Source organism: Haliotis rufescens, unplaced genomic scaffold (genome assembly GCF_023055435.1).
Source record: "Haliotis rufescens isolate VD_foot unplaced genomic scaffold, xgHalRufe1.0.p SCAF_3, whole genome shotgun sequence".
Lineage (NCBI taxonomy): Eukaryota > Metazoa > Mollusca > Gastropoda > Lepetellida > Haliotidae > Haliotis > Haliotis rufescens.
Window position 1 is genome coordinate 50,698,800 of NW_025964001.1, and position 18,466 is coordinate 50,717,265.

The window sequence follows — 18,466 nt, forward strand, 5'->3', positions numbered from 1 at the left end:
ATTCCAATCGGGAGGGCCGCCCACTGGTAATGAATACCTTGGTATTCGAATCGGAGGTACTTCTGGAACTCGGAAGCTATTGGTACATGTAGATACGCGTCCTGAAGGTCTAACGAGACGAGGAAGTCGTTCGGTAATATCATCCGACGCAGAGAGCTGAGGGATATCAAGGTGAATGCGTCAGCCGATCCGTTGGTGGAATTTGGAATGTCGGGGATGACGTCAGTGGTGGCGTCGATCTCAGGCGTGGGGCGTAGCCTGTTGTCAAAATGTTCTGAACGTAAGGGTCGTTGAGGAAAACCCACTTGTGGGCATAGTGACGAAGTCGCCCCCCTACCGGTAGCTCGTCTAAAGGTAGTGTCACCGGGGGAGATTCCAACCACGGCGACGGCGGGGGAAGGGACCTCACTTCCTCCCCCGCTGGCACTGTCCCCCTCTGGGAAACTTGGAAAAGGAGACCTGGCGACCTTTCCTGTCGGAATCTCTCTTGCGGGACGGCTTTCGAGGCACGTCCCTACGGAAGGCCCGTTGCACATTCTCGTTTCGGTAACGTCGTCGTGGGGCGTTCGAAACCGGTGGCCGTCTGGACAGGTTGTGTGAAGCCGAAATGATGATGTCACGCTCGGCTTCCCTGGAGTACTTGTCCAGAACGTCGTTGGTACGACCGTCGAACAACTGTTGCGATGTCCACGGGGCCCGTAAGAGTGACCTGCCATGACGATCAGGTAGGTCAGTGCAGTCGATGTAACCATGGCGACGCGCCGTAGTAATCTGGCCCGATACATATCGGGACTGGGCGAGGACGTCCGAGATCCACCGTTGCATACAGGGGAGGACCGATGGCACCGTCCTGTCGTCCTCGTCCTGGGGTTCTTTCTCCTCAAAGTACACTGAGAGGGCCTTGATCGCTGTCGACAGCATAGCAAGCGTTTGCAGCTGGTGACGAACAGCAGTGTCCATGGATTCCAAATGTGGAGGGCGCTGGTCTCTTGAAGAGTAGCCCCCAGTCCAAATCCCTAGTCATGGGTGACGAAAACGGCATTCGACGACCACGATGAACGCCCTCTTGTCGTGTACTGTCTCTCGACGAGGCACTCGTCCTGTCGTCCCGACTTGAACGGGAACGACTTCTGTGTCCACTGTCGTCCCGCACGATGTCCCTATCGTCGTTGGTAGAACGAGATACGGACCGACTGGGGACCGTAGTCCCCTCATGGTCCTCGTCACCACCCGGTCCCGTCGTAACGGGGGAGGCTGAGTGACGCTCTCGATCAACCGAATGACGAAGACCAGTCGTGCGGGTAGTATCATCAGCAGGCAAACGGTCACATGTCTTGTCGAAAACTGAAGTTGACTGAGGCGGGTCTTTATCAACTGATTTCTGAGGTGTGGTCGACTCGCCACCCCCAGGGCCTGATGCGGAGGGTGCAGAGTCCAAGGATCCAACCGATGACCTTCTCTGCTTGTAGCACTGGTCAGCAGCCCGCTTCGCCAACGCACGAAGATACAAGTTAAAGTTTATTGAAGACAAGTTCTCACATTCTTTACAACGTTTATTCCACGAACACTTTGAAAACCCGTCCTTAATGATGCAGGAAGGACAATACTTGTGAGGGTCTACTTTAGACAGTTTTCGTTGACACGAGGCACAAATGCCCGACATATTGCCACGTGTAGAATCACTGTCAAACAGCGATACACAAACAATGGATTACCAAGGATTACATTCCAGGAGTCTACAGGTAAGACATATTATTACTTTATTAGAACAACTGTAGATAAGCGATAAGTACTAGTAGAATACAAACTAGCAGTCTACCCCGAAAGACTTTCTCGAGCGACCAGCGCAGAGGCGCGCTGAGAGATTTGTGACATGTCATAGGGAGGTGCGTGCGCAACCGGACGGAAACAAGTTTAATGTTTACATTCCAGCTTCTGGCTTCCTCTTAAACGTGCGACTAGACGTGAGGGTATGAGAGATACCCATTTGTACGACTGAAAACAGACTAAAACATAAATAATCTACCACAAAACAAATTGCAAGGTTTTTTTTCTTCCTAAAAATATATTTAGGCTCATAGTCTTAATCAAAACAATATCTGGTTTTGAAATATCTAGTCTCCAACATAATCCCAGCACCCCCCCACCCCCCTCCAATGATTGGACCTACCATGAGGACACTATCCTGAAGACTCCATTTGGCAAATGCTTCTGGAACAACAACGTGTCATTTCCAGCATGTTTTATTTGGTGTCATTACAGAGATTCCCAAGTCTTCCTTCCATTGGTCACAGAGCACACACTAACCAGCCACCATCAGCCATACTGTAGTAACATACACTAGGAAATCTATGTCATCTCAAACAAAGAATACAATTTGTGAAAATTATCTTTCTGCGCCATACCTTGTTTTTAATTCTGTTGAAAAATCAATAAATGTTTAAACCCTGATTTGGCAATGGCTGTCATGTTTTGGCAGAAAAGGGTTTACATGTTCCCATGTGAGAATGAAACTCACATATTCAGCATGGCAAGTGAACACACTATCCTTTACATCACCCCATAGAGGACTATATGTGTACCTGTGAACAAGTCTTAGCACTAATACTGAGTAAAATGCAAGTGCAACTTTAAGAAAACAAATATAAATCTGTAAAAGTGTGTAGTGTTTCAAATATACTTAAACTTGTTAAGATGATTACTCGATACATTCCCCAACTTTCTAGTGCTGAGACAAAAAAATGGAACTTGTACAATGACAACTTGCATATACGTTTGAAAAAAGCACTTTGTACAGCAACATCAGTATCATGTCACTCTTAATAAACCTATACAAGGGAAACCAATTTCTTTTCTTTAATGTACATAAAATGTGTAAAAAAATAATAACAGAAAAACAAAATATGATTTGATCAAAAGCATGTTACCTCCTGACCTAACATTCTAATTTCTGACTACTCAAGTTGAACAAATTTTGGGAAAATCAAACATAGTTTCATAAACAACAGTTATTTCTTTGTGAACACCCTTGACGTGTTCAAATCAGCCAATATTGTTTTTTCACATTTGTCTAGAAATCCAGGAATTATTGTTGAAATGGACTTCCTAGTCTATTATTTTGTTCATAATATCAAACTCTATTTTAACTGTTTATCACTGACATCCACAACACATGAGTCTTGTGTTATATACAAGTAGACCTTTCCCGCACCCGTTGAGACAATTTATCTCATGACTGGCATAGTGGTGGCTGAGCCCTTCTGAACGCCAGCGTCATCGGACTTCCACAGTTGTGTGATGGTCTTCACCTGGGTGTAGAACTGGATGCCCTGGAAAGAGACAAGACTGTTAGTGAGTCGGGTTGAACAGTATTTCAGTTTCATCACAGAATGTAAGCTTACTGTGTTTGTTTGTTTATTGTTTAACGCTGCGTACAATGACAGGCATCAACCAAGTCAGTGACTGACAGGCTGCTGACTTCTTTGATGCTCATGTTTGTCAGGTCCAGACTCAGTTATATACAGACTGCCACCAAACAACTGGAATACTGCTGAGTGCCAGTGACACTGGAGGAAAGCCCAAAGCAACAAAGCTACTAGATAACTACTGCTATGGTGAAACACATGAGCTGGCAAAATAAGGATCAATGGAGAGTCTAGAGTCTAGATACCCAGGATCACCGAGTATGACATGACGGTGTGAATGTACCTGTTTGCCATAGAAGTTGGTATCGCCACGGAAAGAGCCTCGAGATCCTGTGAAGGAGAACATTGGGAGGGGGACGGGAATAGGGACGTTGATGCCCACCTGGAAAAATATCAAAGACATGAAATAACAATGTTTGCTGCATGGTACACTGATCAGTATGTCACTTCTATCATGGCAGTGAAATTAATGATGGAGGAAAGCCCAAAGTGGGGCAGATTGTAAACCTTGACCTGTACAGGTGCTCACTGACCACCAGCTCATCCTGTCACGGCTAAGGGATGTAAATCTACACCAAGTTGTGGCAACAAAGCCCACTGAGCTCCTGATGAAATGAAAAAATTAAACTTCTGCATAAACAACATTTTGGCCATATGGTGATGGCGTAAAGTTTCAAATTTAACAAATGTGTACAATGTCATATGACAGGAACCATGACACCATGTCCAGAACAAACAAATCATATTAAAACAAATATTGAGTTGAACTCTAGGAATAAGGACTTGAAAATGTACCTGTCCAACGTCAGACTCCATGGTGTATTTCCTGGCAGTGGCGCCATTATTTGTAAAGATGGCGGTGCCATTTCCATACGGGTTTGAGTTTACTAGTTTGATAGCGTCGTCCAGTGTGTCCACCTCCATGCTGACCAGTACCGGCCCAAATATCTCCTCTGTGTAACACTTCATGTTGGGCTGGACAGACAGAAAGATTGGTCACATGGTATACACATGTGTCATGTGAGGTGAGGTGAAATGTTTTTGTTTTTTTATGGTGATGTGTGCATGTGCGTGTGTCTGAATATGAGTGTGTGTGAGAGAATGTCAGTGTGATAGTAAGTGTGTGTGTGTGTGCATGGATGCATGTCTGCTTGTACTGGTCAAGATTAATGCTAGCCTACTGAGATACCATGCCACAGTTGTAACATAAATACCCACTCAGACATGTTATTCTGACTCCGACCAAGTCCTTGTTTTAGCCCCTTTATGCTGAGCACCAGGCAGGGAAACAACAAGTACCATCGTTTAGATCTTTTGGCAAGACATAGCCAGGGATTGAACCCCAAAACCTTACCGTCTCCAGACAGACTCTCTATCCACTACACCACAGAGGTGAACCTTGGTCACAGAGGTGAACCTTACCATCTCCAGACAGACTCTCTATCCATTAGACCACAGAGGTGAACCTTGATCACAGAGGTGAATCTTACCCTCTCCAGACAGACGAGTAGTGTGGGTCAATGTTCCTTAAGAGTGCAGTTACCAATAATACAATGAAAAGTGCACCCCTTGTGTAAGTGAGTGAGTGAGTGATTTGAGGTCAAACCACTCTGAAATTTATTTAAGTAATATTGCAGTCTAATGTGGGATGAAAGCAAAGCAGATCTTGGATGTTTCCCACTCTTGTGAAATGTAATCGGTATGGTACCGACAAACCTAGCCTTACAATCACTGCTAATATGGAATTTGAACCCACAAGCATTGGATCCTGGCATGTCTATGGCACACAACTCCAAGTAGTGCACAGACTATTGGGCTGCCTCACGACATGGAAATCAGGGAGTGAGTTTAACACTACTTTTAACAGTATTCCAGTTATATCACAGCGTGTCAGTCAATATTTTCAAAAGCCATTGCCTGAGAACTAATTCTTTTATTTTTTTAAGCTTAGAACAGGATGCAGGAACAGTTAAAAAAATTATATTTATCTTAACAGATTTTATTGTGAAAAATCCTGGTCAATAGCAGGGTAAATAGTATGCACATTATTTTGTGTGTTGAACATACAATGTCCTCATCAGAATCTCTTTTTCACTTTTCGTTGTCTTTGATTAGCTGAAACTATTTATTTTTTTAAAACGATTTGCCTAATGTAATTTGTGTTTCTCCTATTTACCTTGACATTGTGAAGGATAGTTGGTCCAACAAAGTTTCCCTTTTCATAGCCCTTTACTTGAATATTACGACCATCAAGTAACAGATCTGCACCTTCATTCACTCCAGATTCCACAAGGTCAACCACACGCTTCTTTGCTTCAGGGGAGATAAGCGGCCCCAAATCTGCTCCAGGTTCATGACCTGAGGTAAAGACAATATTTTGCATTTAGAATCCTGTACCATCAACAAAACAATAAAAATTAATTGTGATTTTTTTTTTTTCCATGCCAAGATCTTTTCACTATAAAACATTCTGAAGGCATGAGCAGGAAATATATGAGACTGTAGTATTGTAGGCTTGTGATTAAAGGCAGGGACAACCTCATATACATAATCATCATAACTGGCCAACCATAACAAGATCTTTTGGCAAAGATGTGATGCAGTGAGACTTCTGTGACCTTCCAGGTGTATCTTATCTGCATTCCATTATGGTAAATACCTTGGACACTTTTGCTGCTAACTTCTAAATGTCAGTACAACATATGTCTGTCTAGCTCCATGTTACACTCTTACCAGCATTGACCTTGAGTTTCCTGGCCCTCTCCACCAGCTCTGGGATCCACTCTCTAGCCTCCCCGACAAACACTGCAGTTGACAGCGCCATACACCTCTGTCCTGCCGCCCCGAACGCTGCACCCACAAGCTGTACAGAACAAACCAGGGTTACTGTGCACACACAAAAACAGACAAGACCCTTTCAAATATATACTACTCATAAGAAGAACATATTATTTCATATTACTTTATTTAATGTCATGAAATGACAGATAAATTATAGTTATTATTAGGTGTTCTTAATTACTTTTAAGTAGTATATGTGGCCTGTATAATGCTAAAAGATTAATGCTGCAACTTCTATTTTAATATGTTATATATATATGATAATAAAGGTAAACCTTGGGGCCTTATTAATGCTAAACACTGATGCATAATGCATTTCATGTTTAACATCTTTTCTAGAAGTGACATTCAAATTCAAGGCCTTTTCACATTATTTATACACATAACATATTTCAGTGGTGTGGTGTGGTGTGGTGTGGTGTGGTGTGGTGTGGTGTGGTGTGGTGTGTGTCCCACTGAGATGCTAGCCACAGTTTAACATGAATACCCCACTCAGATACTGCCTCCAAGCTGACCAGTACTTGTTTTAGCCCCTTAATCGAACCCTGGAACTTCTGTTCTTCCGGGCAGACGCTCTTGTCAGTACACCACGCCAACCCGACGACAATATCATGGCAACATTAATACAGCCAAATGGAAAGATGTCGATCCACCCATCAGTCACACCTCTACTGTTGCTGTCTTTCCCATACTTGAACATGTTGTAAGTCTCCCTGGTACACGGCTATGTTGGGTGTCTCACCTGAGTCAGGGTGCTCTCCTTGTTGGCATCAGGCATAATCACTCCATGGTTTTTGGCTCCCTACAAATACAACATAAGTGTGATTGCTTGGCTCCCTACAAATACAACATAAGTGTGATTGCTTGGCTCCCTACACAGCTTTTCAGTTTTAATGTGGGAGGAAAGCCCCAAGTAATGCAGGTCTCAGACCTTTACCACTTTGTTGAAACCCACAAGCGATAGTATGGTGCTGACAAACTTACAAACATAATTGGGGCGAACCAGGAATCGGAACTTATGAATCTCTGCAGTGCCCAAAAGGAGGCAACTCCGTGGTGCCTTAGATGACAGGGCCACCAGGTCTACTCTTATGACAATCACAGAGCAAGAATACATTATCCATCAGAGTCTACTCTTATGACAATCACAGAGCAAGAATACATTATCCATCAGAGTCTACTCTGATGACAATCACAGAGCAAGAATACATTATCCATCAGAGTCTACTCTTATGACAATCACAGAGCAAGAATACATTATCCATCAGAGTCTACTCTGATGACAATCACAGAGCAAGAATTCATTATCCATCAGAGTCTACTCTGATGACAATCACAGAGCAAGAATACATTATCCATCAGAGTCTACTCTGATGACAATCACAGAGCAAGAATTCATTATCCATCGGAGTCTACTCTTATGACAATCACAGAGCAAGAATACATTATCAATCGGAGTCTACTCTTATGACAATCACAGAGCACAAATACATTATCCATCGGAGTGTACTCAGATGACAATCACAGCAAGAATTCATTATCCATCGGAGTCTACTCTTATGACAATCACAGAGCACAAATACATTATCCATCGGAGTCTACTCTTATGACAATCAAAGAGCAAGAATACATTATCCATAGGATTCTACTTTTATGATAATCACAGCAAGAATACATTATCCATCGGAGTCTACTCTTATGACAATCACAGAGCAAGAATACATTATCCATTGGAGTCTACTCTTATGACAATCACAGCAAGAATACATTATCCATCGGAGTCTACTCTTATGACAATCACGGAGCAAGAATACATTATCCATCGGAGTCTACTCTTATGACAATCACAGCAAGAATACATTATCCATCGGAGTCTACTCTTATGACAATCACAGCAAGAATACATTATCCATCGGAGTCTACTCTTATGACAATCACAGAGCACAAATACATTATCCATCGGAGTGTACTCTGATGACAATCACAGCAAGAATACATTATCCATCGGAGTCTACTCTTATGACAATCACAGAGCACAAATACATTATCCATCGGATTCTACTCTTATGCCAATCACAGAGCAAGAATACATGCTCATTTTTAGTCTACTCTTGTGACGAGCAATGCAGTGTTTGGGACATTTGATTAATTATTATTTATTTAGGGCTCCAAGTCGAAAGGCTGTAGAGCCCTATTGTAATAGTTTGATTTATTATTAGTGCTCCAAGCCGAAAGGCTGTAGAGCCCTATTGTAATCGTTCGATTTATTATTATTATTATTATTTATTAATCCGCCGATTTTTGTACCAGACCTAGCAAAATATCCACTGGCTTGATTTTGTTCAAATTTTGTTTGTGTATGTAGACCGTTGGGTACTAGTGCCCACCAAAAACCCAAGGCCATAGGCCCAAAGGCCAAGGGCAGATAACTAAAAAAACGGAATTTTTTTAAGATGTATTTTGCCCTATTGCTGCGCAACCGCTTATCTGATTACTTTCAAACCTTGCATGTATCTGCTGCTTGAGCTGCTTGACATTTTTTGTTTTTTGACTTTGGTCATTGGTCACATGGTTTGGCAGCCATATTGGATTCAAGGTTTTTTGGGGTACCTGTCTTCAAACGCAAACAACTCCGAGTCCACTGCATGAAATGCTTTCAAACTTTCTGATAATTGTCTCCATACATGACACATCAAACATTACTAGCTGATTTTGGATATCTTTTTTAGCCTCGGCCATACTGGATTTGGATTTTGATCTTCTTTTTTTCACCGAAATTTACTTTAAAGATCATATCTTGTAAGGTTCTCCACAGAAACTACTGAAAGTTTGCATGAAGTTTTGGTACTATATGTACCTCATTTTCTTCTGGGTTGCATATGAAAGCACCACCGCTTGGTGGTATTATTTGATTTTAGTAAAAAATCAGACTTGAGTACAAATACTGAAGAAGCGCCCCATAAATCAACTATAAACCCCCATTCACTGGCTTTGCAGATACCCAAGCCTGCTTCACAGTCTTGTTGCAAATGTTCAGTATTATGTATACTACCCTTGACGATCAGGGTTAGAATTGGCCTTTATCAACCTATGCTTGTCTCAAGATGCAACTATGCTTGTCACAGGAGGCGACTAATCGGATTGGGTGGTCAGACTCGCTGACTTGGTTCTTCATTTCTCAATTGCCAATTGTTTCAGTACCTTACTTTTGACGGCGTTGTTAAAAGCAAACCATTTGCGGATTAGAATATGGTCGAGGTCGGAAATTGGTTAAAACACCATTGGACACCCAGGCACATGTCAATTCCGTAGTGGTGATGTCTCACAAGCGTTCCTTACATTTGACGGAGTTGGTACAAGCAAACCCTTTGGGGATTTTAACATGGTCGAAGTCAAACATGGGTTAAGAACACACTGGGACACATGTGGTGATGTCTCGCAAGCGGTTCCTTACATTTGATGGCGTTGGTACAAGCAAACCATTTGAGGATTCGAACATGGTCGAAGTTGGAAATTGGTTAAAACATCATGGGACACCCAGGCACATGTCAATTTAGTAGTGGTGATGTCTCACAAGAGGTTCCTTACATTTGACGGCGTTGGTACAGGTAAACCCTTTGAGGATTCGAATATGAACGCGGTCGGAAACAGGTTTAGCACTTTATCTCAGCAATGCGACAGAAACCCAGGGCCCGGACGAACGCAGAACGCTAATCCGTTAGACTGGAGCACAACTGACAAAGAAGTTACAGCCTGTTAAAGAGTCACCAAGACGAAAGGCTGAAGAGCCCTATTTTTTGTTCTTTGACTTTGGTCATTGGTCACGTGTTTTGGCAGCCATATTGGATTCAAGGTTTTCACAGGGTTTTTGGGGAATATGTCTTCAAAACCTATCTCCTCTGAACCCACTGCATGAAATGATTTCAAACTTTCTGAGAATTGTCTCCATACATATCACATCAAACACTGTTAGCCGTTTTTGGATATCTTTCTTAGTGAGAGAGTGAGAGAGTATGGTTTAGCGCCGCTTTTAGCAATATTCCAGTAACATCACGGCGGGGCACACCAGAAATGGGCTTCACACATTGTACCCATGTCGGGAATCGAACCCGGGTCTTCAGCGTGACGAGCGAACGCTTTAACCACTAGGCTACCCGACCGCCCTCTTTCTTAGTGATGGCCCTGTTGGATTTTGATTTTGATGATTTTTTTCACCGAAATTTTACTTTATATAAAGATCATATCTTGTATGGTTCTCCACAGAAACTATTGAAAGTTGACATGAAGTTAGTCGGACATATGTACCTCATCTTTTGTTCTTGGTTGCATGCTAAAAGTACCACCACTTGGTGGTAATATTTTATTTATATTTGGGACACCCCTGGAACACGCCAATTTCGTAGTGGCGAAGTCCGAAGGAGATGGTACAAGCAAACCCTTTGAGGATTCAAACATGTTCAAGGTCAAAAATGGGTTTAGAACAGACTTGGACACCCCTGCACACGACAATTTCGTAGCGGCGATACCCTGCAAGTGGTGCCTACATTTGACGGATTTGGTATGAGGAAACCCTTTGAGGATTCGAACAGGGATGTTTGTGCACAGTGTTACTTGGAGCACGCCATTGCTGCTTTGCAGCTATATTTTGTAGTTTGTAGTTACCTTATCCATCAGCTCTGGTCTAATATACCTAAAACATGAAATAACAAAGTTGTTGCCTAACAACATGAAAGTTTTCTACAGAGAACTGCACTTGACATCAATATTTGCTCTCATTCCGTTATAGTTACCATGTTTGATTGCACCCGTTTGCCGTTCCGTGATCCTCTCTCATAGATGTACTGACCCTGGTAAAACAAGAGCAGTCATAAAGTCTGAAACTTGAAAGGTGGGATACTTGCATGAAAAACAAAGTGATGCTTATGGTATAACAGAGATAGCCACAAATGTTTATATCATAGATCAGAGAGGAGTGAGTGAACAATATTCTGGTTACATCATGGCATGTCAGGAGCATGTTTGAGCCGACAAACCTAGAACCATAATCAGGGCAGATCTTGGATTCAAAACAAGAATCTTAGGTTTCTGGTACCAGAAATGGGATTTCAGTGTAACATAGCTGGAAATCAAACCACCGACACCCTGAAGTTTGAAGTATATTTTTTACCCAAATGGAAACATCAGTGTTACATAAATTTAATTACTGTAAACCTTGAAAGTTTTACAAGCAGGAAAGTACTGCAAAAACTGCGAGGGACACAATGCTTTCATGATGAGAGTTACTTTGCAGACCAACCACAAAGAAAAGACGGAATGAGGCATACTAATCTAAACTGTTAGATAAACACGCTTTACTACCTTCCGTGTCAACTACAACAACACATGCATTATAGTCTTAATCTCACTGACTGACACTGAGTTACCATTTCATCATGTCGCTTCCTACTTAGTAAAATCTAAATATTTTTTTACATTTGTATACTTATCCTGCATTACTCCCCAATGCATTCACTGCTTACATTACGACAACAAGAAGGACAGCGCAACTGCGAAGGTCCTGGGTGAAGAAATAAAGTTGTTGTCCTGAAGTCCCTTTACTGAGCTTCCGTCTCTGTCCTGTGACCTTGATGACACCTAAGCTCATCTTCACATCACCGCCTGTTGCCCAAGCTCTTAGAAAAACATACTTTTGAGGTTTCTGAAACCAAAGTGGGGAGGCAAGTCTGCGACGTGTGGGCCTTAAACGTAGTAATGCAGGATAAGTATACCAATGTAAAAAATATTTAGATTTTACTAATTTTTTTACTCATCCTGCATTACTCCTTAATGCATCTGTATCGGACAGTTTGGAGTTGGGTAAACCTTCAGAATACAGAAACCTGAATAATTCACACCCTGCAATACGACACCAGTTGGTCGATAAACTGTGAAGTGGAAAAGTTCCGAAAAACGCCATTATGGTTGGGTTGTTCAAATATCAAAACGATTGAACTTAGGAATTAAAGAGAAAATCCCTATACACATTTAGTAATAAAGAAAATAATAGCTTATCAGCTAATTCTTTACTTACTATGTCATAGAGCCGTTGTTGACAAACAAGATTGTCTAATATTCTTCCACTGGCGGCAACTAAGTGACTGCACATGGGAGTAGGGTGGCTCTGTATAGGGCAAGTTCATTATTTCCGTCAGGGGTTGGTAACCTGCTGGGTTACAACCGAAGGGCCAAACTTCGCACGCCTTCGACGTCCTCGAGAGCCACAACGCGAAGATAATGACTAATGAAAACTGTGTTGAACCTCCAGAAATATCCTTCCGTGATATGGTGTTTGCGACTAACTTCGGTCATGGACGTAGTAAACATGGGTATAAATAACCGTTTCCTCAAACCACACTTAGTCTTGGAGTGGCGAAAGAAAACTCAAACTGCTCGCACCGAGCCCAGAAGAACTTCCCCTTCATGTACGGCTCCCACAATAGTCAATATTGGTGGGATGGTGAAGGAACGGTCAGGTTGGCCTGGTAGTTGATTTTAGCAATAAAATCCCAGCATAACCCCAGATGTACCGCTCCGTGCGGCCCATGCTCAAAAGGACCCGGGTGGTGTCAATGATATGTAGTTTGCTCACCTGTGCCGCCATTGCTAATGCCAAGTGAAACCATTGTTTTCTTGGTGAGGTCATAAAATGAGGATGCACAGAGGGGCTCGAAGGGGGGCCCTCGCAAACCTCGAAGTACCACGTTCAAGTCCCAAGCAGGTGGGCGGAACTTTGCCTCAAGCCTGAATGAGCGTAATAGGGCCTGTAGTTAAGTGACCTTAATCACCTTGTGATTTTACGGAACAGCCAACACTGAGTTAAGTGCAGCCAATTATGTAGTAATGGTGTTATCTTCCAAGTGTCTTTGGGTATGCAAATGTAGGAGGTATTCCGCTAGGAATTGTTGTGACGCAATCGTAGGGTCTTGATTCTTTTGCCTTGCAAAAAGTCTCAAATGATCCCCACTTGTCATCGTATAGTCCTCTGGGAGAGCAATGATGAATTAAAGCTATAGCTTTGCTGCCTGTGCCAAAATAACCCTTCGCACTTAAATGCCTCTTAAAGACGAACCATGTGTGCAGACGTTGGGTGAGGCAATTTGCTGTGATGGTGGATGAGTAGGTTGGACCTCTGTGGGAGGGGTAGTGGATCGACTTCGCCAAGATTTTTCTGTGCTCAAGGAACACCCTCTCGCTGGTCACCAGGGCGCGACCAAGGTGAGAGCAAGATACCTTGCCTTCTTGATCCCCTGTATCACCTTGGGAAGTAAAACTGGTGGCGGAAAAGCGTATGCTTTTAGCCCTTCCCAAGGGATACTGAACTCGTCCACCGCCCAAGTCTGCAGATCCGGTAACGGGAAGATATATGTCATGAGTTGTTGGTCTAGGCAAGTAAGAAACAAGTCAATGTTTGGTTGCCTGAACTTCTGAAGCAGTAACTGGAATGCTTCTGTGAGAAGTTTCCACTCGGTGCGAGCCACCCTGTCTGGATGTATGTTTTGACATCCGGGGATGAGCTGAACTATGAACTGTAGTTGCAGCCGATCCACTAGATAGAAAAACCTGAATGTCTGTTGAAGCAGGGAGTGGGAGTGTGTTGTTCCCTGATTGTGCAGGCACCACACCGCAGAGCTGTTGTCTGTGGATATTGCAAGTTGAGTTGACTGTAGTTGATTCTGCCAATGTGATATAGCCAGAATTAAAGCTTCCAACTCCAAGTTGTTTGTGTGCCACTTTCACTGAGCGCCGGACCATACCCCTGAGGTTATCTGGTCTTGTCAGTGAACACCCCACCTCTGAAGGGGGGGGCGTCCACGAATAGGTCTATATTCAGGGAAAAACTGAATAAAGAGACTCCGAAGACATTCAACACCACCACTGAGGTAAGGCCCTAGTTTAGCTGGTAGAGTGATGGCCTTGAATGGATCCTGACTCCTGATGTAAGGGTTCAGGAAAAGATGAATTGTTCACAGTTGTAAGAGGCCCATGCTAGTTACATCCTGTGCCGAGGTGAGTAACCCTAGCAACACTTGCCATTGGTGAAGCGTGTGTGGTTGGTGTAGAGCAGATGACAACAGGCATAGAATCTTGTGTCATCTGTCCCTCGGTACATCTGTCCTGGTCTGTCTGGAACAGGCCTCCAAGGAACTGAAGCTGACAGGAAGGAGATAACTCCAGACTTCACCTCGATGATCATCCATCCCAGTTAAAAAGATATAGTAGCCGTCTGCCTGGTGAATTCCCGGTGGCTTACTAACATTGATGTGTTGATGACACAGTAGATCATCATCCATCTACGACTCGAACCAAGTGTTCGTCAAGTGTAGATACGCAGTTATTGGCTTCATTTCTCCTGTAAATAGCCATAGGGTCACTGACATGCAAATTTGGAACACTGCCCAATGGTAGTGAACCCCATTGAACTGGACCTGAGGAGTCTACGGTTGGGATGGATAGTCGAGACTGATCAAGAATCAAACGTTGATTATGAGAGGTCTCAACTTGGTGAGCCAGCAATAATGTGGACGCTTCAGATAACGTTCGTTGAACACGGAGATATTGTGGATCATTCTCATCTTGTCTGGGTCCTTCATGGGTACCAGGCAGATGTTAGGAGAGAACCCCGGTGTAAAGACTGGGTTGTGAACCAACTCTACAGCTCTTCTTACCAACAGTATGTCTATTTGGATTTTCCAAATCAAACTGTGGTCAACGGTGGAGTTACCTCTACGTGTATACGGAAACCATGATATAGTACAATGAGTACGTAATCGTCCTTGAGACTTGTCTCTGCCACGCCCTTTCCCAGTAAGGGAATAAGGTCTTCCTTGAGAGAAGTGCGTCTAGGCTTGAAATTGCCTGACTTGCCAGCCCGCTGGGATAGACTAAAAGACACGTGCTCTAGACTCTTGCGCACAGTGTCATCCCAAGCGTTTTGGGAACTTGGCGTGCGTGTCTGCGATCTGTTCATTGAACACGGGAGTTGATGACCAAGGTTGACATAGAAGCCTGCCCTTGAAACCAGAATCCCAGTTGGAAACACTGTACAGTCTGGGTGTAACGGTAATCTCCCCCAGGGCGGGCTCAAGATGAATTTTCCTGTGGTCAATCTGACGCTGTAGGAAAATCTCCATAGTTTGGAAGTGATCTAATCAGATAGGGTTATCCTCTGATAGATCCTGATCCACGGCAAACATTGACGATGTTGGTGGCTTAAATGACTGAGCAAATGTGAGTTTGGAGAAGTCTTCCTCCAATGATCTCGTGGTGTCCTTCTTATTTACCCCATTACCAGGGGAGGGCGTTACTTACACGAGATGGTCTGCTACCCAATCGGGTACTTGTGCTAAGCCGGTGATCTGCTCCGGTGCGTAGTGCCTTCTCCATCCCCAGGCTTTGATGACCCGCCTGGATAGTCATGTGTCATGTGGCAATGTTCCCATACTCGCTGCCCAGCGATGTATGCTGTACCAGAAAACACATTAGGTATTTGGTATTTGTTAGGCGCAGGTGTAGGCGCTTACACTTGTGCCAAGGATGTTGGAACATCGCTAAGCTGATCATGTGCCGGTTGCATAACTGAGTACACTGTAAGCCCTTGGGCTGACATCATTGTAGAGACCTTGATTGGTGCGCTCAGCGCAGGTCTATGAGACAAGGCTCATCAGTGATGACTGGATCATTGTAGAAGCACTTGGACCATTGCCCAATTAGCGTATGGGAATGGTTGGAACAGCGCTAAGCTGATCGTGCGCCGTCTTCGTAATAGAGGCGCTTGGGTAGTAGTCAGGCGCTGCGCTCAGCGCAGGTAACTGAGACACAAAGCTCAAAGGTATTGACTGGACCATGGCTTGCGTCTGTGCTACCTCCATGATAGCGTCTTGAGATGCTGGTGCTGTCGCCGACGTCACAGATTTAACAGATCTGGATGTGCCTGGCGGCCGAAAATTAGGAGCAGTTTCGATACTCACAAAATCCTCCGGTATTGTTGATTTCGGCGGAGGGTGCACTTCTGCAGTCACAGTTACGGGCATCATATTACCCGCCGATAATAACGGTTGGGTGGTAATGACCGAACCGAACAATTTATTCCATGACAATATGTACAAAGCGCAAGCATAAGTTACACAATTAAACCATTGTTAAAGAAATGGTTCTGGAAGAATCCCGTAGAAGTGAACAATAATCTATCAGCAAAAATACGAGTTGAAAGTGTATACAATACTCAACTCAACTACACACAACTCAATGTAAACCAAGGCTATTTACTTTTAGATTTTGGCAAACACATATGCGTGCAAGCCAACCAACGTGGATGATAATCTTGGTAAGATTTTTTCCACAATTAGTAAAATCGCGCAAACATAGGAACGCAATTAAAGAATTGTTGATGAAATGGGACTGGAAGAAGGCCGTAGATTTGCTATTAATCTATCGGCAAACATATTTTTAATGAGTTGAAAGTGTATACAATAATATATATATACCCAACTCACTGTTACACCAAAGCTAGTAGTATTTAAGAACACAAGAATATGTTATAAATGCATAGCTGAGAATTGTAAACAATTTGACTACCTTGGCAGGCAAACAATTGTAACACAATTCAAAATGGCGGCGAACAACAAATATGTGGCGGGAAAAAAGACAAGAGTCTTTTCACGCCTAATTAATTCATAAAACTACACAACATGGTGAAAGTAATATGAAAAGAATACATCACCCATCACAGATCAATTTTAGGATTGTAGACGAAAACTGAAGGTCTAAATTAATCCAAAAGGAGAGCTCTGCTGGGACACGTCCTAGCTGTATTGCGACAAGCAGTGATGTGAAGATGACCTTAGGTGTCTTAAAGGTCACAGTACAGCGACGGAAGGTCAGTAAAGGGACTTCAGAACAACAACTTTATTTCTTAACCCAGGACCTTCGCAGTTGCGCTGTCCTTATTGTCTTAAGGTAAGCAGTGAAAGCATTAGGGAGTAATGCAGGATAAGTAAAACAATTATCAAATATAACACCTGCAAAAGCAGCTTTAATCTTTGGTAATCTCTACAGGGTGTTGCAAAATGTTCCAGATGCAGTTAAGGCCATTGTTAGCCACTTGCACTAATTTCATGGCGTAAAACTTTTACAAACCTGTAGAGGTTATGAATTCTCTGATGAAATCCTCCTTGGGGCACTTATTGCATTTTCCTTGCTCAAGAAAATCTACATGACATAGTTCTAACCATTTTCCTTAATAAATAATGTTACCACACAAAAAACTTCGTTTTTGTATAATATACACCTTTACATTGCCTCACCCTTCACAGCGCCCCGCGCCAAGGGGAGTAACTCTCACCCAAATCACTTTCCATATGTCTAATGCTGACGGAATGTGGGGAGGTGGGTGGCCGTGCCCCAAGGAGGATTTCATCAGAGAATTCATAACCTCTACAGGTTTGTAAAATTCTCTTTCAGATTAAATCCTCCTTGGGGCACTTATTGCATCAAGATAGACTCCTAAAGATAATCTAGGAAGTGGCAACCATCAGCAACAAGCGTAAAAAAATACATCGTTTTCTGATTATTCAATGAATAAAAAAGAGTTCAATAAATGAACCAACCTTATCGTGAGGCACCACCGTCGAGAGGCGGGGGCTAGAGACAGGGCGTGGTCGACCATATACTATGAAATAGCCAGTAATGTGTGGCTTATCATAATTCAAGAACTCGAAACCCCCCCACCGCTATTTTTGAACAAGTGAGATAGGGGCGAAGATCACGAGAGACATAACCTGTGCAAAGCTAGGCCAGACTTTCCCCGAGGATCGAAGGAGTGCGTGTGCAGATACGAGTAATTATCGAGCAGTAAGGACTGATATTTATTGACCACAGAAGATAAAATCCGGACCATTACTGAGCAGTATAACCGGAGGACTGTCTAAAATCTCAACGGCTCAATCGGCTAGAGATGTAGAACTTTGCCCAGTTCGGAGAACTGACTGACCAAACTGAGCACGCTCGATTGAGTGTTTGTCGATTTGGTAATGTTTGATGAACGTGCTCGGCTGGCTCCAAATAGCTGCGGAGCAGATCTCCTCAATGGGCAGAGCTGCGGCGTACGCTTGTGACGTAGCCACTGCTCTAAACGAATACTGACTCTGTCCCGGTGGAAGACA

At 43.3% G+C, this 18,466-nt stretch overlaps 1 protein-coding gene across 1 annotated transcript in view; it reads right to left on the reverse strand.

Moving 5' to 3' along the window:
* Positions 1 to 2,227: 2,227 nt before the first annotated feature.
* LOC124141986 (probable methylmalonate-semialdehyde dehydrogenase [acylating], mitochondrial) overlaps positions 2,228 to 18,466 on the reverse strand; it is a 47,517-nt gene continuing 31,278 nt past the window's right edge. Inside the window, exons 9-15 of the mRNA XM_046510207.1 lie at positions 11,057 to 11,113; positions 7,009 to 7,068; positions 6,159 to 6,288; positions 5,602 to 5,783; positions 4,221 to 4,400; positions 3,709 to 3,807; positions 2,228 to 3,329 (exon numbers count right to left, since the gene is read on the reverse strand). Of these exons, the coding sequence (XP_046366163.1) occupies positions 3,225 to 3,329; positions 3,709 to 3,807; positions 4,221 to 4,400; positions 5,602 to 5,783; positions 6,159 to 6,288; positions 7,009 to 7,068; positions 11,057 to 11,113 (813 nt within the window). The 3' untranslated portion in view covers positions 2,228 to 3,224. The remainder of the gene's footprint in view (positions 3,330 to 3,708; positions 3,808 to 4,220; positions 4,401 to 5,601; positions 5,784 to 6,158; positions 6,289 to 7,008; positions 7,069 to 11,056; positions 11,114 to 18,466) is intronic.